The sequence below is a fragment of the Oncorhynchus mykiss genome, chromosome 5 (assembly GCF_013265735.2).
Source record: "Oncorhynchus mykiss isolate Arlee chromosome 5, USDA_OmykA_1.1, whole genome shotgun sequence".
Classification (NCBI taxonomy): Eukaryota; Metazoa; Chordata; class Actinopteri; order Salmoniformes; family Salmonidae; genus Oncorhynchus; species Oncorhynchus mykiss.
In genome coordinates, this window is record NC_048569.1 from 11,254,440 (window position 1) to 11,277,580 (window position 23,141).

General features: G+C 43.1%; 1 protein-coding gene and 1 long non-coding RNA gene across 8 annotated transcripts in view; one reads left to right on the forward strand and one right to left on the reverse strand.

Moving 5' to 3' along the window:
- Positions 1-23,141, forward strand: part of LOC110523188 (cAMP-specific 3',5'-cyclic phosphodiesterase 4D) — a 392,833-nt gene that overhangs the window by 228,339 nt on the left and 141,353 nt on the right. For 2 of the 7 annotated variants that reach the window (XM_036976776.1, XM_036976779.1), the window contains exon 1: positions 4,342-6,509. The exons of 4 other annotated variants lie outside the window; for them this stretch is intronic. In XM_036976776.1, the coding sequence (XP_036832671.1) occupies positions 6,424-6,509 (86 nt within the window). In that variant the 5' untranslated portion in view covers positions 4,342-6,423. Of the gene's footprint in view, positions 1-4,341; positions 6,510-23,141 lie in introns of those variants that run through there. One more of the 7 variants, XM_036976774.1, reaches the window with a different exon arrangement.
- On the reverse strand, positions 2,232-3,385 carry LOC118964560. Its single transcript, XR_005051637.1, has 2 exons — positions 3,273-3,385; positions 2,232-2,488 (listed from the first exon to the last, which is right to left on the reverse strand). It is a non-coding gene; the product is annotated as an uncharacterized LOC118964560 (long non-coding RNA).

Consider the following 23,141-nt stretch of genomic DNA (forward strand, 5'->3'; position numbering starts at 1 on the left):
GGACCTACTCTGTTATACCAGGCAGGAAAGGGAGAGGACCTACTCTGTTACACCAGGCGGGACAGGGATGGGACCTCCTCTGTTGCACCAGGCAGGACAGGGACGGGACCTACTCTGTTATACCAGGCAGGAAAGGGAGAGGACCTACTCTGTTACACCAGGCAGGACAGGGACAGGACCTACTCTGTTATACCAGGCAGGACAGGGACGGGACCTACTCTGTTATACAAGGCGGGAAAGGGAGAGGACCTACTCCGTTACCCCAGGCGGGACAGGGACAGGACCTACTCTGTTACACCAGGCGGGACAGGGACAGGACCTACTCTGTAACACCAGGCGGGACAGGGAAAGGACCTACTCTGGTACACCAGGCGGGACACGGACAGGACCTTCTCTGTTACACCATGCGGGACAGGGACTGGACATACTCTGTTACACTAGGCGGGACAGGGACAGGACCTACTTTGTTACATCAGGCGGAACAGGGATGGGACCTACTCTGTTGCACCAGGTGGGACAGTGACAGGACCTTCTCTGTTACACCATGCGGGACAGGGACTGGACATACTCTGTTACACTAGGCGGGACAGGGACAGGACCTACTCTGTAACACCAGGCGGGACAGGGAAAGGACCTACTCTGGTACACCAGGCGGAACAGGGATGGGACCTACTCTGTTGCACCAGGTGGGACAGTGACAGGACCTACTCCGTTACCCCAGGCGGGACAGGGACAGGACCTACTCTGTTACACCAGGCGGGACAGGGACAGGACCTACTCTGTAACACCAGGCGGGACAGGGAAAGGACCTACTCTGGTACACCAGGCGGGACACGGACAGGACCTTCTCTGTTACACCATGCGGGACAGGGACTGGACATACTCTGTTACACTAGGCGGGACAGGGACAGGACCTACTTTGTTACATCAGGCGGAACAGGGACGGGACCTACTCTGTTACACCAGACGGGACAGGATCTGGACCTATTCTGTTACACCAGGCGGGACAGGACCAGAACGTACTCTGTTACTCCAAGCGGAACAGGGAAGGGACCTACTCTGTTACACCAAGCGGGACAGGGAAGGGACCTACTCTGTTACACCAAGCGGGACAGGGAAGGGACCTACTCTGTTACACCAAGCGGGACAGGGAAGGGACCTACTCTGTTACACCAGGTGGGACACGGACAGGACCTTCTCTGTTACACCATGCGGGACAGGGACTGGACCTACTCTGTTACACTAGGCGGGACAGGGACAGGACCTACTTTGTTACACTAGGTGGGACAGGGACGGGACCTACTCTGTTACACCAGGCGGGACAGGGACGGGACCTACTCTGTTACACCAGGCGGGACAGGGACGGGACCTACTCTGTTACACCAGGCGGGACAGGGACAGGACCTACTTTGTTACACCAAAGCCAACTGCTGCTACTGTGTTGGCAAGACCACCTCTCCCTGTAGAGATATAGCTGCCAGCCTTGTCTCCAGGGACTCTGGTTGCATGCAAAAGGGACTGGTCAAAAGTAGAGCACTGTTACACCAGGCGGGACAGGGACGGGACCTACTCTGTTACACCAGGCGGGACAGGGACCTCTTGGTAACATTTGGGATGCTGACTGAGATTCAGGGAAGCATTGCGAACATTCTGGAATCAAACTAAATACATGTGGCCTCACCGGAGAGTGTGGGAACAGGGTGAGAGTCGGATGGTGTGTGTGTGTATGTTTGGTGTTGCCTGGGGACTGATGGGGTAGGTTTGGTTAAAACCGGTTCCTGCTCTGGCTAGGCTACTCAATGCTCTGTGTTCTTCTCCTCTGTCCAGACAGGAGCTGTTATGTTAGGCATGCAGGCTAATGCATAAAGCACAGGAGGAGGCATAGAATATCCCCAGCCCTAGTTCTGATGATTGAATATGGCACAAGAACACATACACACACACACTGACACATTCACTTGCATGCACACTTAAACTGAACTCGTACGCACACAGATACACCTATTTAAATGAACTCACACACACACACACACACACACACACACACACACACACACACACACACACACACACACACACACACACACACACACACACACACACACACACACACACACACACACACACACACACACCTACATACATACACACACACACACACTGAAAGCTGTCCAACCTCTCATTTTATCATCAGCTTTGACACTCCCATTATTAACAAATTCAACCAAGCATTAAGAAGCATTTGCTTACACACAAATGTATAAGTTTATTATCCTAGCCTGTTGAACAGATGGCTAAGGAACCACACCCTTCCGAATGTTATCAGAATATTCTCCATGGTTTAACAACATGATTGCTCTATCGCTGTAAAGACAGTCCACTAACAGACATTGAGCGTTGGTGTCTTAACACAGCTAGGGCACACGGTCATCTGAAGTAGCTATGGACGTTAGGTCAGGGCTGGAAAAGTCCCTCCCGATCTGTAGCCCTAGAGGAGACGGAGGAGGGAAATTAAACGAGCATGTGACATCACCACAGCCTCAGAAAAAAAGAAAAAAAAAGCCAGCATTGAGGCGAAACCATCTCTGTGTTCCGCTGTGAATATCTGTTCCAGTGAAATGGCAATGACGCGTAAAATCTTGAAAGGAAGCGGATTGCCATGTCTAATCAATGTGTTGAAACCCTGTAGCTCGTGCTGCAATCCTCTGAAGACGCCTAAATAATCATGTCTACACTATGCTGTACTTTTGATGGTCCAGGGTCTGTAGTTAAAGGTGCTCTGTGGGACATAAAATGAGTCAATCCGTATAAAAAGACCACGTACTGTAGCAATTCAAAAACACAGCATAAGACGCAGCTGTTGCTGTGGTTGCAATTTCGATCTCAGTGCTTTGCCCGACGCAATTCGGGCCTGGGCATACAGTATCTTGTGCCAACGCCAAACTGTCTGTACTCTGTGGCCAAAGGATTTGTGTGTCTGTGCCCCTCTCATATTTTCCCCCATAAACCGAAACTGCCTTTTTTGAAGGTGGATACCTTTTTTATGACCTAGGCTTTTATGTCACGCGACAATTTATAAATCACACACTGCCATGATGAAAGTCTGTTGTTGTTCTATGGAAAAAAACACACTACTTGATCGCTTAACCCACTCTCACTGACATTATATGGCCGTGTGCTCTGAAAGAAGCCTTCATAGATCATATTCAGACAGATATTTATCCATCCACATTGAGACTGGATAACTTTTCATGATACATTTCAGGCTTTACCTTGAAACATGCTCTAACTTGTCTGCATCATGTCTGCATCATGGGTAATTCCTTAAGACAGGCATCACTGCAAAGTTGCCTGTTTACTATTTCCTCCCTGTCCTAAAATGGCATGAACAAAGCATGGTTGGGGCACCACCAGGGTCATCCTGGGGTGTCGCTGCAAAAGGACCAAGCGAGGTTCAGTTCAGACTATAGTAAATAGAGAGATAGAGAGATATAACTAGAGGTGCATTCCTGACAGTAAAGGAGATGATGGAGGGAGAGGCAAATTTAATAATGGAAATGCATAATGGACGATAAGAGATTGGAATGTGAAGAGATGTTAACTCGATGGAAGAATGCTAATTTGTTTTGGAAGAAGGGCTGGACTCTTGAACATTTCAACATTTTTAAACGGACAGTCGTATATTATTCGGTTTTATATCAATCATGTAAATTTAAATTCCTCTAGTTTTTATGACGTTTGGTTGTTTTAAATAGGTTTAAACATCTCCGTTATTTGTGCTTTATTTATCTGTCTTTAGCTTAGTTGAATATGTATACACTCAGAAACAAATGGTTCCAAAAGGGTTCTTTGGCTGTCCCTATAGGAGAACCCTTTTTGGTTCCAGGTAGAACCCTTTTTGTTCTAGGTAGAAGAACCCTTTTGGGTTCCATGTAGGTTTTACATGGAACCAAAAGGGTTCTACCTGCAACCAAAAAGGGTTCTTCAAAGGGTTCTCATATTGGGACAGCCAAAGAACCCTTTTAGGTTCTAGATATAAACTTTTTTTTAAAAGTGGACCTGTTAGTTAGATTTATACTTAATACCTGGTTGAATACCAGTTAGTTGATAATTTCATCAGATAAGTGATATTCAACCATGTATTATATACAAGACTAACTAACATGTATAGATATTTAAACAGATTAAACAAGTCAGTTGAAACACACCAACAGCAGCCAGTCTAATCAGCTGTCATTCCAAATAGCCTCTCTCAGACACCTGAAAAGCTGCCTGTAGGGATCTCCCCTAAAGAGGCCCCCTCTGACTGACGATTCCACCAACATTCAGACACACACTCCCTCAGTCTCACACTCACAGTCACTCTGCTGCAGACGGGAGCCGGCTCTGCAGCGCAGCGAGAGATCGAGAGAGGGAGAGAGAGAGAGAGAGAGAGAGAGAGAGATTCTCTGGGCCCAGACAAAGACAGACAGGCATCCTGCTATGGATTAAGAGGACCTGACATACAGCTGGATTGTGGAGTCTTACAGAGAGAGAGAGAGAAAGAGAGTTGTTTTGTGCAGGAGAGGCGTGTGTTTTGTGTGGGGTGTTGTTTGTGTGTGTTGTGAGACAACGTGTGCTGTGTCTGTATATGTGTCTGAGTGTGTCCTGCATCTGTGTGAGAGTCAGTGTGTGCATCAGTCCCTGTGTGTGTGTGTTTATCCTGCACATACTACCAGGCATAGAGTGGGTCTCTCTTGCTCGGTGTCCCCCCGCGTGGGCTCTCCTCCTGGGTGTTGCTAGACATACAACTCCCCCGGGCTGGTTCTAGGTCTGGCCGTATGACCAGGGAAGGAAAGCCAGTCCAGAGAACCAACAGGACATCACAGACCAGGCACAGTTTCTTCAGATGACACCTGGCATACCTCTACCACCACCACCATGGAGGTATCTTACCTAGACATGATATACCTCTACCACCATCAGCCAGGCTGCAATACAAAAACGAAGATACTGAAAGTTCACTCCTGATCACTTGCCATTTGCTAGTTTTTTTGTATGTTCATACTGCCTTTGTGGCTTGAACCGGGATTGGGTGTACATTAACTTGCCTGACAGCTTTACTGTACACATTGAAAATATCCATTGCAGGAAGAATGTGGTTTAGATATTTTTGGAGAGAAGCGCAGCTCTCCCTAGCAACTCTATCCGTCTGACTGGTCGGGTTTTTCTCTCCACCCGTTCGGTCCACCCATCCATCAGGGAGCGAGAGAACATTAATCAAGCTGTTGACGCTAAGAGGATCAATAACATGAGCAGTTAGCTATGACCCCTGGCTGACCATGAGCAGTTAGCTACCATCCCTGGGCCTCCACGGATCATTGACATCACAGGAGGTTGTGATCAACCAGGAAGAGAAAAGCTGACCTGCAGTTTTCTTGACATGGCACCAACGTGGAAAATGACCCGTGGATTTAGGGTTAGAGCGGAATCCTCACCTTTCACTTGGAGGAAAAGGAACGTTGTTCCTCCAATCAGATAATGCCTCAAAAAGTGTTCATTTCCTTGGGTGGATGAGAGGGATGAAGTGATTGAGGAAGAGATAGCGACTGAGAGAGAGAGGAGAGGTAGAATTCTCTGGTGGGAATCCAGTGATGAGACGTTCACGATGAAGACCACGGCAATGTGCCGGAATGAGTTTGATGTCCTAGTTGGAAGTCTTCCCAGGAAAAGGAGAGACAGATGTTCTCCTTTTGTTTTTCTATTGCAGAATATCCTTCTAACAGTTAAAGAGAGAGACAGGGGATTTCCTGACTTGACTGGTTTCTGGTAGACTTTTCTGTGGAGTTTGTTTTTCAGGAGGGTATTGAAAGATCCTTACATGCCTGAGTATTGACACATTCGCCTTAACCACTGAACCCTGGACAAATATTTACCATGGTGTTGTGCCACTGGGCACAGACGTCAGTTCAACGTGTAGTTTTTATTTACATTTGGCTGAGTTGTCAATTATTGTAAATTCAACATGAAATCAACAAAAAAATATCACCATGACAATGGATTAAGGTTAAAGGTGAAGAAAAGCCCTTACGGTGATGACTCTCATCCAGTGAGTTTTCCATGTTAATTCAACGTCATCACATATATTTTTGGGGTTGAAATAATGTGGAAACAACGTTGATTCAGCCAGTTGTTGCCCAGTGGGGTAGTTCTAACCCCCGGCATAAACCAGTTCACCAAATATCATTTGGACAAATGTCACCCTCCCCAGCCAAATCGAAACCCTGCTTCACATTGAGAAGCCATCGAATTTGACTTTCAAAAACATGAAAAAGAGGGGAGAGAACCAAATGGTGAGAGACCATGTTTGTGGGATTCTAGTCTTTTATTTTAACCTGTGAGTGACAAATACTGTAGCAAAACGAGCACACACCTCTAGCTTAAATGAAGGCGGGTCGCTCTCAGGCGGGACGGGAGAAGAAAATGATGCACGTGAACAACTTCCCCTTCAGGAGGCATTCCTGGATCTGGTGAGTAGGCCTCAGTTCATGCTGGAACGTCTGTAGGGTATTACGCCATGGAATAACTGGAAAACCCAGAGAGGCTGGCATTTGGTTTAGGTTTGTGTGCGCGTGTGTATTTGTGTGTCTGACCTTCTGAGTAAGCTATTGTGTGTGTGTTTGTGTGTGTCTGCCTATCTGTGTTTGGCCGCTTAATGCCTTGACAAGTGCACTTTGTCTGGGTAAGTCTGTCTGTGGAGGTGTGAATGAGGAGCTTGCAGGTCAGTCTTAGCCAGCCTTAGGAGGTTATATTATTTGTAGTGTAAACATGACTACCTGTGTGCCCACGGCCATACACTGTTACGTGAGATGTGAGGGAGACTGTGCTGTTGTATTTAATTCAATATCACTTAATTAATCCCTTCTAAGGCAATTAAAAGGGTGTTTTCCGTGCCACAATTACATGTCCTGCACAACACTGGATACAGACATACAGTACTATAAAGGCCACAGGGTATTTTTCATGGAAATAAGTAGCTATGGAACATGCAGATAACTCAAGACAGTGATGTCATCTAAGGGGACTTAAAGGCCTGTGTATTGAATTTAGGTGGTGTCCTACTTGACCAATGGGAGCTGCTGGTGGAAGTGTCTCCTATTGGATATTAGCCAATCACATTATAGCATGACAGCCGCGATTGGCCAAGATGTAGAATTTACTCTAAGGCTGCGTTCACACAGGCAATTCTGATATTTTTTCCACTAATTGGTCTTTTGACCAATCACATCAGATCTTCTCACATCGGATCTTTTTCAGAGCTGATGTGATTGGTCAATAATGAAAGAAAAAAGATCTGAATTGGGCTGCCTGTTTAAAGGCAGCCTAAGAGTTGCCTTTGGTTTTCACAAGACCACTTAGTCAAATCAAATTTTACTTGTCACATGCGCTGAATACAACAGGTGTAAACCTTACTGTGAAATGCTTACTTACAAGCCCTTAACCAACAATGCAGTTCAAGAAATAGAGTTAAGGGAGGCGTACATTTGAATTTTTTTTAAATAGTCCAGGTGGCCATTTGAGTAATTGTTCATCAGTCTTATGGCTTGGGGGTAGAATCTGTTAAGGAGTCTTTTGGAACTGGACTGGGCTCTCCAGTACCGCTTGCTGTGTGGTATCAGAGAGAACAGTCTATGACTTGGGTGACTGGAGTTATTTAAAAAAAATTTGGACCTTCCTCTGACACCACCTGCTATAGAGGTCCTGGATGGCAGGAAGCTTGGCCCCGGTGATGTACTGTACTGTAGTGTCATAATGAACAAAAAACATATCTATCAGTGCACACACAGAGAGACTGTACCTGTCCAAACACACACACACACACACACACACACACACACACACACACACACACACACACACACACACACACACACACACACACACACACACACACACACACACACACACACACCACGGAGACACACGGAGACACACACACACACAATACAGCTATAGCTCAAGTTTACAGTAATGACAATACTGTAAGTCGCTCTGGATAAGAATGTCTGAAATATGACTAAAATGTAAATGAATAGACCGACACACTGACAACTTCCCCATCAAGCACCCCGCAATTATCACATGACAGCAACGTCACAAACATGTAGTGTTGTACCACTTTAAAGTAAAAGAAAGAATGTACAGCTAATCTCCTAATGCAGCTAAGCAAACAGACATGTCATCGAAGGGAGAGGCACAGAGAGAGACAGTTCATGTTTTTGCCAGCTCCAATGACAATAAATACCTCCTCCTTCCAGGCAATTGGCCCTGCTTATTTTCCAGCCAGGTCATTCAAGATTGACGTCAAAAATGGAAGTTTAGCCATGTCCTGAGGACGTCGGTAATCAGCTTCAAAACCGGTCACTAGGGGTAACAGTGAGCGCTATTGCCATCAAACAGACTTGGGTTGTAGACGTGGGCGGTGGATGAGCGTAATCACATGATTCTGGATCAGAAGGTTGCGTGTTCGATCCCAGTCGTGGGGTTTTAACCCTACCCCAACCCTTAACCTTTACCTTAACCATTCAGAATGAGTGACTAAACGTCATGTTTTAACCCTATCTAAAACCTTAACCCTTAACCCTTACCTTAACCATTCAGAATGAGTGACTAAACTTAATGGTTTAACCCTATTCCAACCCTTAACCCTTACCTTGACCATTCAGAATGAGTAACTAAACGTCATGTTTTAACCCCATCTAAAACCTTAACCCTTAACCCTTACCTTAACCATTCAGAATGAGTGACTAAACGTCATGTTTTAACCCTATCTAAAACCTTAACCCTTACCTTAACCAGTCAGAATGAGTGACTAAACGTCATGTTTTAACCCTATCCCAACCCTTAACCCTTAACCCTTACCTTAACCATTCAGAACGAGTGACTAAACTGAACCCGTAACTTAAAAATCTGACGTTTGGAGAATGTGGATGAACGTCTAATTCTGCAGTGAGACTGTGAGAGCTTGTTGTTATTTTCATACAATCAATCTTAAATGTAAAATCTGCGTAGAGACCACAGGCGTGTATTTAGCAGCGAACTCGGCCCGTTCAAAAATCATAGGTTTGGTGAGCCTGTCTATTTTCTTTTCCATCTGTCAGGAAAATCATTTGCTGTTGTCTCCTGAGAGGGGGCTTTTCACAATTGTTCTGTAACTTCATAGCACAAAAAAAAGAGATTCATCAAAACAGAGATGCACAGGGGTTTCTTTCGAGTGTGAATAACTTTGTGATAGATATGGAAAACACCTCAAAGACGGTGGGTGACCTTTGGGTTTCTGAAGCAGAGTGGAGGATACTGGAGTTTGGTGCTACTGTAGACAGAGAAATAAAGTGCCTAATTTATAATATCTTATATCTAACATTCACAATATGTCGATCAAATTGATGATTTTTCACAGCATGTGAAAACTCAACCACTGCTTTGCCACAGTACCAAGCTCTAAAATGTGAATGACTTTTAAAGTTACTCTTGTATATAAGAAACAGAAAGAACCAAAAAATAATCTTACACTATCCAGAATAGCCGGTGAGATTTCCAAACCTACTTGGCATTGCCAATGAATAACACTGTCACCTTATGTGAACCGCACATCAACCGGCAACACGTTCCAACCCTCCTAATGAATAGTGTTGTCGTTGCTAATCATCTGTGTTCTGGCTGAACATGTGTGAGCAAAGCAGGCTGATATAATGTGCACTAATGAGATAATGAGATTACTGTAGCGTATTGGCACTATTTTCTCCGCTGTGTTCTGGGCCCTGTGTGTGACCCGTTTTGTTTTTGCCGCGTGGAGAGAAGAGATTAGGATAGTATGTTCCCCCGAGGTGGCCGTCAGACAGACATATCCTGCGCCTTATCATCTTGAGGGGCTAAGTGAATGACTTCAGGAAGTCAACATGTCTTGGACTGTTCTGAGAGCAGCATGTGTTGTTTTGTCAGTGGTGTGTTTTAACTGAACATTCAGAAATGAGTTTCTCTGGACAGGATTCAGGATAGTCAGAGTTTATTTTGACTGTTGTAAACACATTTGAAACAATAAGCTATTTTCAATCGGTCAAAGATAAAGGCCCAATAATGTGATTTTCCTGTGTTTTATATATATTTCCACACTATGAGGTTGGATAACATTGTGAAAATGATTATAATGCTGTTTTAGTGTAAGAACTGTCTGAAAAGAAATGTAATCTTGTTTTGGTGGGTGGAGTTTTGGCCTGCCTGGTGACATCACCAGGCGGTGAATTAGTCAGTAGACTCACAGGTTTTCCCCTCCCCACTCAGACATGTCCCAGACAGTCCTAGCAACATTATTGCTTGAGAAATGGCTCTTTGCAATTTTGTAAAAGTTTATTTGTATCATTTTAATTAAAAACAATCACAGTTAATTGTTACCCAGAAATTATTTTATATTGAGATAAAATAAAACATTGGACCTTTAACAATAGGCCAGCAGGGAAGCAGCATATAAAACAGTCTGACAGTGTCCACTACTAGTGTACTAAATAGTATGCAAAAAAAAATGTTTTTTAGTATGTGATCAAAAATAAATAATTGTACTCTGAATGTATCATCTAATGCGCGATTGCGTTGACTCACGCCATTCGTTCATTTTGGTACAGCGGGTCAATTTATCTGATTATCAGCTAAAAAGACAAGTGAATTTTACTAGACCAAACACCAAAATGAGTATGCAACTTAAGTATGTAGTACGCTAGTATGGGTATTTGGACATGGCCACTGTATTGAAAAGCGTTCTACGGTAAGTTATTTGCAATTTTTTCAAATAATAGTTCAGTTATGTGTTGGTTTTGGTTTTTGTACCAGAGACAATTCACCTGCTAGAATACAGCTCTCCTGACTCTCCCCACTCTCCTCATTCTCCACACCCTCCTCACTCTCCCCACTCTCCTCATTCTCCACACCCTCCTCACTCTCCCCACTCTCCTCATTCTCCACACCCTCCTCACTCTCCCCACTCTCCTCATTCTCCACACCCTCATCACTCTCCCCATTCTCCACACCCTCCTCACTCTCCTCACTCTCCTCACTCTCCCCACTCTCCTCATTCTCCTCATTCTCCACACCCTCCCCACTCTCCTCATTCTCCACACCCTCCTCACTCTCCCCACTCGCCTCATTCTCCACACCCTCCTCACTCTCCCCATTCTCCACACCCTCCTCACTCTCCTCACTCTCCTCATTCTCCCCACTCTCCTCATTCTCCTCATTCTCCACACCCTCCCCACTCTCCTCATTCTCCACACTCTCCCCACTCTCCTCACTCTCCTCATTCTCCCCACTCTCCTCATTCTCCTCATTCTCCACACCCTCCCCACTCTCCTCATTCTCCACACTCTCCCCACTCTCCTCACTCTCCTCATTCTCCCCACTCTCCTCATTCTCCTCATTCTCCACACCCTCCCCACTCTCCTCATTCTCCACACTCTCCCCACTCTCCTCACTCTCCTCATTCTCCCCACTCTCCTCATTCTCCTCATTCTCCACACCCTCCCCACTCTCCTCATTCTCCACACTCTCCCCACTCTCCTCATTCTCCACACCCTCCTCACTCTCCCCACTCTCCTTGTCCCAACATGGTTCTAGAGTGTTTTTAGCTTTCCCATCCTAGTTTATGGACACTACCCCCTACTCTACAACCCCCAGCTCCACCCCCACACCACCTCCTAACAAAGAGCAGCGAGAGGAAAGATTTGTCCTTTCTCAGCACCAGGTTCTCCTACCCTCTCTCAACACACTGAAAATATAGCTAACCTTTTCAGAGCGAACACTGATGACTGTATAAAAGGGATTTGGCAAGTGGAGACACGCTGCACAGCACAACGCCCATCCTCATCCGCTGTAATCACTGAGCTCTTTGACGTCAGTCACATTGTATACAGACACAAACGTACACAGACACATGGTTATTGAACATATATTATGCACTGTTATTATGCACTAAATTGGTACACACAGCCATTGTAGCTTTAGTGACACTGGAGAGGTTTTCAAAGAGTTTATCTATGTGGCTTTCTGTTAGTGATGGGGGGGAAAACATCAATATAGTTACATATGTTGATATTATTATATATCATATCGTATCGTTTCGACAATATCGCAATATTATTTATGCGCTAGTTGGCTGTACCTGCACCAAAACTCCAGTATTTTTCCTTAGCTTGTTCCTCATCTTCTTTTTAAATAGGGAGACTGGATTGGGTATTTGTTTTCAGCACTTTTATTTCCATGACTGATCAAAACCTTTCTCATTGCTTCTCTCTTGTCCCTCTGCAGCAGATATATGGTGAGCAGTATCGAATACATATGGAATTGTAAGAATCACATTACATATCGTATTGGCACCTAAGTATCGTACTAATATTGTATTGTGAGGTCCCTGGTAATTCCCAGCCCTAGTTTCTATTGTGGCTTGTGACAGACAGACAGACAGACAGACAGACAGAGGCCTCTCATATACCTGTCATGGTAATAGACCTTAGACAATAAGATTACCACTTCAAAGACTCATGTGTTTATCATGAGACTCCCAAACTTGCCTCTTCGCCTCCGACAACAAGGCCGCTAGCACTCAGCGAATGTAATGACATTTTGAACCAGACATAATTACATCAGACAGATTAGGTTGGTCGTGGTGTGGTCCTTTGGCTCAAAATCTCTGTTGACGCACCAGAAGGATCATTTTCTGTTTTTGCTATTTTCGTAATCTTCTTTCTAGCAAACTTTGCAACGGATAATAATTGAGGGTAATATCATGAGTTGAAAATCATACGATGGAAGTAAAGCTGAATGCGACAGCTTCCCTCAGACAATCGGCCATTGTTTTCACGTTACTTTATAACATTCTTGAAGGTTTTCAGTATGCAGTCATCGCTTACCAATCAGGTCTCAGTCAGGTCTGTCATTATGACGTGGCCTCTTGTCATGTGGTTGGGGACTTATGGCCCCATAATGGAGTAAGGCCATCATGTGCTCTTAATGAATGATTCATTGAATGGTAATTGCTATGGAGGTAAGGTTTTCAGTGTGAGTATCCTTTACCAGTCACTGATTGAAAGCACATTGCTGATGGTGGTAATGATTCATCTGTGAGAACCCTGTGTAATTTACTTCACAGACACTCTTCATATTGATATTGCCCTTTTGGGGCATACTCAGTAAAGTCTGAGCATTGTAGACAGAAATGTTCTTTACAGCACCAACGTGGGAGAATAATGCGCTTATATTTAGCCACTTTTATGTTGGATTAGAGAAATTGCTGGACTTGGTGGTTGATTGTCTCATTGTCCCAATTATATACACTGAGTGTACAAAACATTAAGAACACCTGCTCTTTCCATGACATGGACTGACCAGGTGAATCCAGGTGAAAGCTATGATCCCTTATTGATGTCACTTGTTAAATCCACTTCAATCAGTGTAGATGAAGGGGAGGAGACGGGTTAAAGAAGGATTTTTTAAGCCTTGAGACAATTGAGACATGGATTGTGTATGTGTGAGGGTGAATGGGCAAGACTAAAGACTGAATAGCCTTTGAACAGGGTATGGTAGTAGGTGGCAGGCGGACCAGTTTGAGTCAAGAACTGCAACACTGCTGGGTTTTTCACGCTCCACAGTTTCCCATGTGTATCAAGAATGGTCCACCACCCAAAGGACATCCAGCCAACTTGACACAACTGTGGGAAGCATTGGAGTCAACATGGGCCAGCATCCCTGTGGAACACTTTCGACGACTTGTAGAGTCCATGCAAGATGAATTCAGGCTGCTCTGGGGGGGGCAACTCAATATTAGGATGGAGTACTTAATGTTTTATACACTCAGTGTAAATGTTTAGCCTCCCAGGGACCGCAGAGGGAAATTATTATTCAGAGATGTAAATGAAAAGATGACCAGACAAATGAATAAGCACAGACGACTCAATGACCTCTCCCTTGGTATAGGATGAGGAGTACATCACATCTGAAGGTACTACAGCAATCTGCTTGGCTCGGATCCCCGATATCACCGATTTAATGGATGGGAGATTAAAAGCATAAGAAATGGGTCCTGGCTGGCGTTGTTACAAAAGTGATGAAATATGATAATCATTTCATGTCTTCTATTTTTCATGGGAAAGATAGTCGCAGGTGAAACACTACAACACTTTCAGTCCAAACAGAATAGATACAGCTGCAAAGGAAAGCAATGGAGTCATTACTAACCCTGTTGTCTTCTCCAGTATTGCTTCCGAATGAACCCTGACCTTTTTGTTTTGCTGAGTTTGATCCCTCATCTTGTTCTCTCATGTTGATTATGGCATTTATTTTAACCTTAATTTTGTTGAGGTCCTCATTTTTTTGTTGAGCCTGGAACATTTGAACCCTGGGTTTGTTGTCTTATGCTGAGTTTTGAACTCAAATGACCTTGTTTAGTTTTTTTCTTATTTAACTATGGCACATATTACCTGTTTGACTCTCTACCTTCAAATGTTATGGCGTAGGTGTTCGTGACAAACACCAATGAATCCCTGCAATTCTCTGTGTATGCTGGCCCCGGGACTTTAGGCAACAGGCCATAGTGTGACATGCATCAACCAGCGTTGTGGAAAGGTCCCAAGCGGGGGGGGGGAAATCCTAATACATCTGTGCCTTTTGCAAAACAACCTCCAGTGCCAGACAATGTAACATTAATTGGTGTTGGTTCCTAACCCAGTGGTATTCAATCGAGGGTCCGCAGCCCCTAGGGGTCCCCAGAGGTACTGCAGGGGGGGGCACAAATATATAAAGTATGTTTTTATGAATATTGCGGGAATACAGAATAAACTAATTTTGAATTACATACTTACAGAAGAAAGGAGGAGAATATATTTTTTCTAATGATGGCAACTTTATTTCTCAACTCCTAACATTGAACCAATTACACTCATTGGAGTATTTTATTTAACCAGCCAAACCCTAACCCAGATGATGCTGGGCCAATTGTGCCCTGCCCTATGGGACTCCCAATCACGGCCGGTTTTGATACAGCCTGGAATCGAACCAAGCTCTGCAGTGACACCTTGAGCACTGAGATGCAGTGCCTTAGACCGCTGCACCACTCAGGAGTATCTGACATAGGCTTTGAAAAATCCCCCCACTAATAGTTGACCAGTGCGGCAAGTACCTCTGGCTGCTGATCAACTTTCTTGACTTGGACATACACTACCGTTCAAAAGTCTGGGGTCACTTAGAAATGTCCTTGTTTTTGAAAGAAAAGCTCATTTTTTGTACATTAAAATAACATAAAATGTATCAGAAATACAGTGTAGACATTGTTAATGTTGTAAATGACTATTGTAGCTGGAAACAGATGATTTTTTATGGAATATCTACATAGGCGCAACCATCACTCCTGTGTTCCAATGGCACATTGTGTTAGCTAATCCAAGTTTATCATTTTAAAAGGCTAGTTGATCATTAGAAAACCCTTTTGCAATTATGTTAGCACAGCTGAAAACTGTTGTCTGATTAAAGAAGCATTAAAACTGGCCTTCTTTAGACTAGTTGAGTATCTGGAGCATCAGCATTTGTGGGTTTGATTACAGGCTCAAAATGGCTAGAAACAAAGAACTTTCTTCTGAAACACGTCAGTCTATTCTTGTTTTGAGAAATGAAGGCTAATCCGTGTGAGTAATTGCCAAGTAACTGAAGATCTCGTACAACGCTGTGTGCTACTCCCTTCACAAAACAGGGCAACCTGTGGGAGGCTGCGGTGCACAACTGAGCAAAAGGACAAGTATATTAGAGTGTGTGTGTGTGTGTGTGTGTGTGTGTGTGTATGTGTATGTGTGTGTGTGTGTGTATGTGTGTGTGTGTGTGTGTGTGTGTGTGTGTGTAAGTAAGTAAGTAAAGATTTTATTTTTTATTTTTTTAAAGACATTTGAAAAAAGAGTAGCAAGGCTATATACAGACACCTGTTAGTCAGGCTTATTGAGGTTTGCGCTGTTCTGTGAAAGGAGTAGAACACAGCATTGTAAGACATCTTCACTTTCTTGGAAATTTCTTGCATGGAATTGCCTTCATTTCTCAGAACAAGAATAGGCTTACGAGTTTCAGAAGAAAGGCCAGTTTTATTGCTTCTTTAATCAGGACAACAGTTTTCAGAAAGGGTTTTCCAATGATCAATTAGCCTTTTAAAATGATAAACTTAGATTAGCTAACACACGGTGCCATTGGAACACAGGAGTGATGGTTGCTGATAATGGGCCTCTGTACGCCTATGCAGATATTCCATAGAAAATCAGCCGTTTCCAGCTACGATAGTCATTTACAACATTAACAATGTCTACAATGTATTTCTGATCAAATTGATGTTATTTTAATGGACAAAAAATGTGATTTTATTTCAAAAACAAGAACATTTCTAAGTTAACCCCAAACTTTTTAACAGTAGTGTACATTTTTGTTTACATACACAGACACACACAATTATAATGTGGGGAGGTCAAAATAATGAAGAACAATCTTCCAAATATATTCATTTTAAAATGTTGATTACTTCTCTTTGTCATTGTGATGATTCACCTGATGATAAGACCAGACGTGAATATATATACATTTTTTAGCTAACGTATGATTGGGGTCCCTAGTTCGCTGGTTTGCCTGGGGTGTGGTCAAAGACATCTCCCTGGAAATATGGCTACCAGTTTTGACTTGATATTGCCACAGGCAAATAGTCATTGCACACCATAGGTGGGCTGAACACATGGCAGAAATGGTCGTCTTCCAAATAGAAAATGAATGGATTGATAGTTTGACCATTAGAGCATAATAAGGGCACTGAGATGTGTTCTCTAGTATAACTGCAAAGTATATACACCACCAGACCCTTTAAATCAGGTCCAGTAGCCATTACTCACCTAACCCTTCTGCTATGGGTTCACAGGCAGCTTCATAGCCATTATTTCATTTCCTTCACAGACATGACAAGATTCAGCAGATGTGAATCTACAGTATATAGGCTCTGGTCGTACAGGTTGACTATCACTTGGGGCAGATCTCCAAGAAGATCCACTTACCCCCATTCCAAATCTTACCTAAAATATTTAGAGGATAAAAGTAAAAAAGGCCATGAATCAGCGCTCTGGGATTTTTTCCAATGACGTACTACAAGCTCAAGGCTTCCCAGTTGTATCATGGTATGTGACAGAGATTGTTTCATTGTGTAAATTTGTCAATGTCACATAAACAACGGCTCTGTCAAGAGGAACTAGCTTGGCATCCTCTCAACCCGCCCCAGGGGGCTAAGTGGGAAATGAATAAATAATTGATTGAAAAATAAATAGAGGCAACTGTAGAAAGATCCCCCCCCCCCCCCCCCCTTAGTGGTCAGCTGTACTTGGTTAGGGTATCTATGTAATGAGGCCTGTACATGAAGGAGGCCTTTATGTGAAGAACACCTTCGTAGTTTCAGAGGATTAAAGGGATACTTCTGGATTTTGGCAATGAGGCCCTTTATTTACTTCCCCAGAGTCAGATGAACTTGTGGATACCATTTGTATGTCTCTGTGTCCAGTATGAAGGAAGTTAGAGCTAGTTTCGCCAACCAGTGCTAACTAATGTTAGCACAATGACTGGAAGTCTATGGGTATCTGCTAGCATGCAAAAAGAGTTCATGCGATCATAAAATAATGTTTTTTTGAGTTGAACTCTTTTTTTGTTATCAAAATACGTTTTTTGGGCAGAAATGCCTTCTGGAACGTGAACGTTCATGTGCCTTTATAAAAAACGTGTATGCCATCTGTAAATATGAATCTAATTGTTAAATTACGAGCCCAGTTGGTTTAGCCATGTAAAAAGTGAGCAACCTTCCCGCTAGCCATGATTGGCTGAGATAATGAGTGAGCTGGAAATGCTGAGAGATGAGTTTGGATTGGTCTGCCATGGAGCACGCTTCTGCCTATAACATGAGCTGGTCAGTATGTGTAGGTAATCTTTTCTAAAGAGGCTTTTTTGAAAGATATCACGTAGTAGAACTGTATAAGTGTTGCTCTCCACTTTCTGGGGGATCAAGTTTTGAAATCCATGGAATTCAGAGTATGATAGCTAAGGAGATGGAGAAAATTCTGGTATTTGATTGCAAATATACAGACAGAGTCGAAAAGAGAACACAGAGAAAGCTGTTGTAAAACACCTGTCTCCGGATTACATCTTCAAACTAAGGGCAACCATGGCATCCGTGACAGAGAAGGAGATGCATCCAGCCATATATATATGGGTAACAGAGTCTAGCTAGCTACATTTTCAGATAATACACGTTTTTAATTTAGTCAGAAAGTAATTTTCATTTAAAGTTAGTGTAGCTAGCTAACATTAGCTGGCTGGCTCACTAGCTAACGTTGATGTATGATCTGTGTAGTAATATTTTTCTTATCTCAGAGCCATTTACATTGCTAGTTATAACCTAATGTTAGCTTACTAACATTGAACCTGGTTGGTTAGCTACCTGCAGTTTCAGGTAGTAACGTCATGGGTTGGGATTATGGTTCATTGTTTAGCTAGCTAGCTACATATCTAAACAAAAAACTCCACTATGCAAGTAACCATTTCAATAGAATGTTCATGATGTCAGTGTGACAACTGCCAATAGATGTAGCTGTTAAATGATCTCTGGCTATCTACTCCGATTTCAGAGCACTCTCGTCTGAGTGTGTCAGAGCACAGAATAACTGACGAATTTAAGAACGCTCAATACCCATAGAATATGGCCGGTGTCAGTAAACGTTGGCAAAAAATAGTAATTAAATTGTTACCAGCAGCACGGTTGCAGTCACCAACACTCTAAATAACATAAAAACAGCCTAACCAGCTCTGCTAGGGTGAGTAAATGGTCAGAGTGAGCTGTTCTCTCATTTGTGTCTTTAAGTAGCTGGGAAACTAGCAAACGTTAGACAGTTAGCTTGGGTGCTTGACTGCTGCTGTTAGGCCAGAACGCTCAACCCTACTCCTCAGCCAGAGTGTCCAGTGTCCAGTAGCAAAACACCTTGAATTTATAAACAGACAATCTGACAACGCTCTGAGTTTACCAATGCCCAGAGCACCTTCTGACACTCCAGATCAAATGTATGAACACGCCCATAGTATAAACCAGCCTTTAGTCTTGAAATCTTTGGTTGTTTAGTACATGGCCTCACATGTGAATCCTTAGAGATAGTGGGGCTAAAGCTTAAGAGGGTGTGAACGATGCTGAATGGGTGTAGACAAAGAAGAGCTCTCTAGTAGGTACCAAACTATTCCAGGGTCATTTTCTCAAAAGTGAGGTTACAAGTTTATCAACTTTCAAAGCAGAATTACTTTCCCATTGTTACTCAACTGTAGTGTGTGATATACCATTTTCTAGCTCTGAGTCTCTACTTTTATCCAATGTAAAAAACACTTTTTCAAATTTTGCTACATAATACCAAATCGAGCTGGTCGGTCAAATATTACTGGACAGTAATCAAGTTGGGACAAGACCAGTGCCTGTGCAACTAGTGCAACAGTTGATGTTTGTGTAAAAAAAATGCTGAACTTATTTTATAACAGACATACCCCTCCCCATCTTCACAACAACTTGTTAAACCTAGTAGGTTAGCTTCCTCAACTTGCTCAATGGTCACAGTCTTTATTGAGGTTTAGGTCTTAGAGAACGTTTTGAATCAAATACAATGCTTTTAGTTTCAGATGTATTTAAGACCAGTTTATTATGAATCACACATTCCGATTGGACTGTAACTCCTAATTTAGAACCTCAGTGAGCTCACTGGCTTTGCGTGCTGGCATGTAGAGTGTGGAATCATCCGCATACATCGTCAAGTTTTAATGCCATGTGCACAAGTGCAGTTCTTACAAGCACTAAACCTACAATCCAGTAATTAATAACAATGTAATACTAAATATAACGTAAGGTAGAACAAAAACACGAAAAATAAAAAATAATAAGAACATGACAAAGTAAGTAAGTAAGTAAGTTATACTATATAAAGGGTGAGTCAGTTCCATTACCATATTTACAATGTGCAGGGATACTGGAGTGATAGAGGTAGATATGTATGACCAGGCATCAGGATATATGATAAAGAGAGTAACAGCAGTGTATATGATGATTGTATGTGAGTGGGTGTGTAGAGTCAGTATAAATGTATGTGCATATTATGTGTGTGTGTGAACAAATTGTGTGTGTGTGTTTGTGTAGGGCTCTGTGAGTGTGCATAGAGAAGAGAGCGCAAAAATAAAAAAAGATACAAGGGTCAACTCAGAGAGTCCATGTAGCCATTTTGTTAGCTATTTAGTTAGCTTTTTAGTGGTGTTATGGTTTGGGGATAGAAGCTGTTCAGGAGCCTGTTAGTGTCAGACTTGATGCACCGGTACCGCTTGCCGTGCGGAAGCAGAGAAAACAGTCTATGGCTTGGGCGGCTTGAGTCTTTAATGATTTTCCAGGCCTTCTTTTCACACCACCTGATATAGAGGTCCTGGGTGACAGGGAGCTCGGCCCCAGTGATGTACTGGGCTGTCCCCATCACCCTCTGTAGCGCCATGCGGTCGGTGCTATTGCCATAACGAGCGTTGATGCATCCAGTCAAGATGCTCTCAATGGTACAGCTGTAGAACTTTTTGAGGTTTTGAGGACCCATGCCAAGCCTTTTCAACCTCCTGAGGTAGAAGAGGTGCTTTCGCGTCTTCTTCATGACTGTGCGTGTGTGTGTTAAGTCCTTAGTGATTTGGACACTACAGCTCCATTAATGTGGATGAGTGGTGTGCTCGCCCCCCTGTTTCCTGTAGTCCACGATCAGCTCCTTGGTCTTATTGACATTGAGGGAGAGGTTGTTGTTCCGGCACCACACTGCTAGGTTACTGACCTCCTCCCTGTAGGCTGTCTCGTCATCGCCGGTGACCAGGCCTACCTAGCACCGTCATGTCGTCAGCAAACTTGATGATGGTGTTGTAGTCGTGCATGGCCACACGGTCGTGGGTGAACAGGGAGTACAGGAGGGGATTAGGCACTCACCCCTGTGGGGTGCTCTTGTTGAGGGTCAGCGTGTCGGAGTGGGATCTTGCCTACCCTCACCAGTCTAGCGTCCAGGTGCAGAGGGAGATGTTCAGTCCCAGGGTCCTAAGCTTGGTGACGAGCTTGAAGGGGACAATGGGGTTGAACGCTGAGCTGTAGTCAATAAACAGCATTCTCACAGAGGTATTCCTCTGATCTAGCTGGGTGAGAGCAGTGTGGAGTGCAATTGAGATTGCGCCATGCATGGATCTGTTGGGGCGGTATGCAAATTAGAGTGTGTTTAGGGTGTCTTGGATGATGGAGTTGATGTGCGTCATAACCAGCCTCTCAAGCATTTCAAGATTACAGATGTGAGTGCTACAGGGCGGTAGTCATTGTGGCGTGAAGCCTTAGAGTTCTTAGGAACAGGAATGATGGTAGTCATCTTAAAACATGTGGGGATTACAGACTGGGACAAGGAGAGGTTGGAAATTACCGTGAATATGCCTGCTAGCTGTTCTGTGCATGCTCTGAGAACTGGCCCTGGAATACTGTTGCCCCCATGCTGACCTGATTAAAGACCTCACGTCGGCCTCGGAGAGCGAGATCACCCAGTCGTCTTAGTTGGTGGTGGCCCTCACGCAGCAAGGCATGATGTTGTTATTTTCAAAGTGTGCATAAAATGCATTGAGTTAGTCTGGTAGTGACGCATCGTTGAGCAGATCATAGTTGGGTCTTCCTTTGTAATCCGTAATGGACTGTAGCCTCTGCCACAAATGGCAGGTGGTGAAGCCGTAGTCCTATATTGTCTTTTTGCTCGTTTTAGTTGTCCTTATATTTGTGTAAGACCAGTGGCAAATCATTAAAAATAGAGAAACGGCCCAAGGCAACTGCCCTGATGTGAGAGTAGCTTTAATTGAATAACACTCACTGGGTTCTCTTGCATAAATAACTCTCCAATCATGTGATGGTAGGTGATGTTAAGCCATAGCAAATGAGTTTCTTCAATAACAATTTATGATCAATAATATCAAAGGCTGAACTGAAATCTAATAGAGCTCCAACAACCATCTAGATATTAATTTATTTTAACCAATCATCAGTCATCTGAGTGCAGAACAAGTTGAGTGCCCTTCTCTATATGCATGCTGAAATTCTATAGTTAACTTGCTCTCTGAAAAATAGCATTGTATTTGGTCAATCACAATTATCTTCATCAGTTTACTAAGAAAAGGCAGCAAACTGATTGGGTGGCTGTTGGAGCCAGCAAAGGGTGCTCTACTATTTTTAGGCTGTGAAATTACTTTAGCTTCCTTCCACGCCTGTAGACACACACACTTCTTAAGGATTTAGTTAAAGATGGTTAGGTTGTGTATACCTGGCGGCTTATCATTATTGATAACAATAGGTACCCATCTAGGTTGTGTATAACTGGTGGCTTATCATTATTGATAACAATAGTGTCCCATCTAGGTTGTCTATACCTGGTGGCTTATCATTATTGATAACAATAGTTTCCCATCTAGGTTGTCTATACCTGGCGGCTTATCATTATTGATAACAATAGGTACCCATCTAGGTTGTGAATACCTGGTGGCTTATCATTATTGATAACAATAGTTTCCCATCTAGGTTGTGAATACCTGGTGGCTTCTCATTATTGATGGATAACAATAGTTTTTCCACCTCTCCCACACTAACTTGACCAAATTCAAAACAGCAATCCTTTCTCTTTCATTATTAGATATTTTATGCAAAAAATATGATAGTTCACTGTTCAATATTGTCATTTCACTTCTGAGTTTTTCCACTTTACTAGTGAAATAGTAATTAAAATGATTGGCAATGTCTAAAGGTTTTGTTATAAATTACCCATAAATGTCAATGAATGAATGTGAATTGGGTTTTCTGCCCATGTTGTAATTTAAGGTATTTTTTCCATTGTGTTTTATATAATTTATCTTTGTTTGGTAATATAATTTATTCTTATTTGTCTTAAGTTTAGTCACACAATTTCTCAATTTACAGTATGTCAACCATTTACAGTATGTTGACATATCCAAATCCATCAGAGTTAAAATCCCCAATGGGATTTCACGTC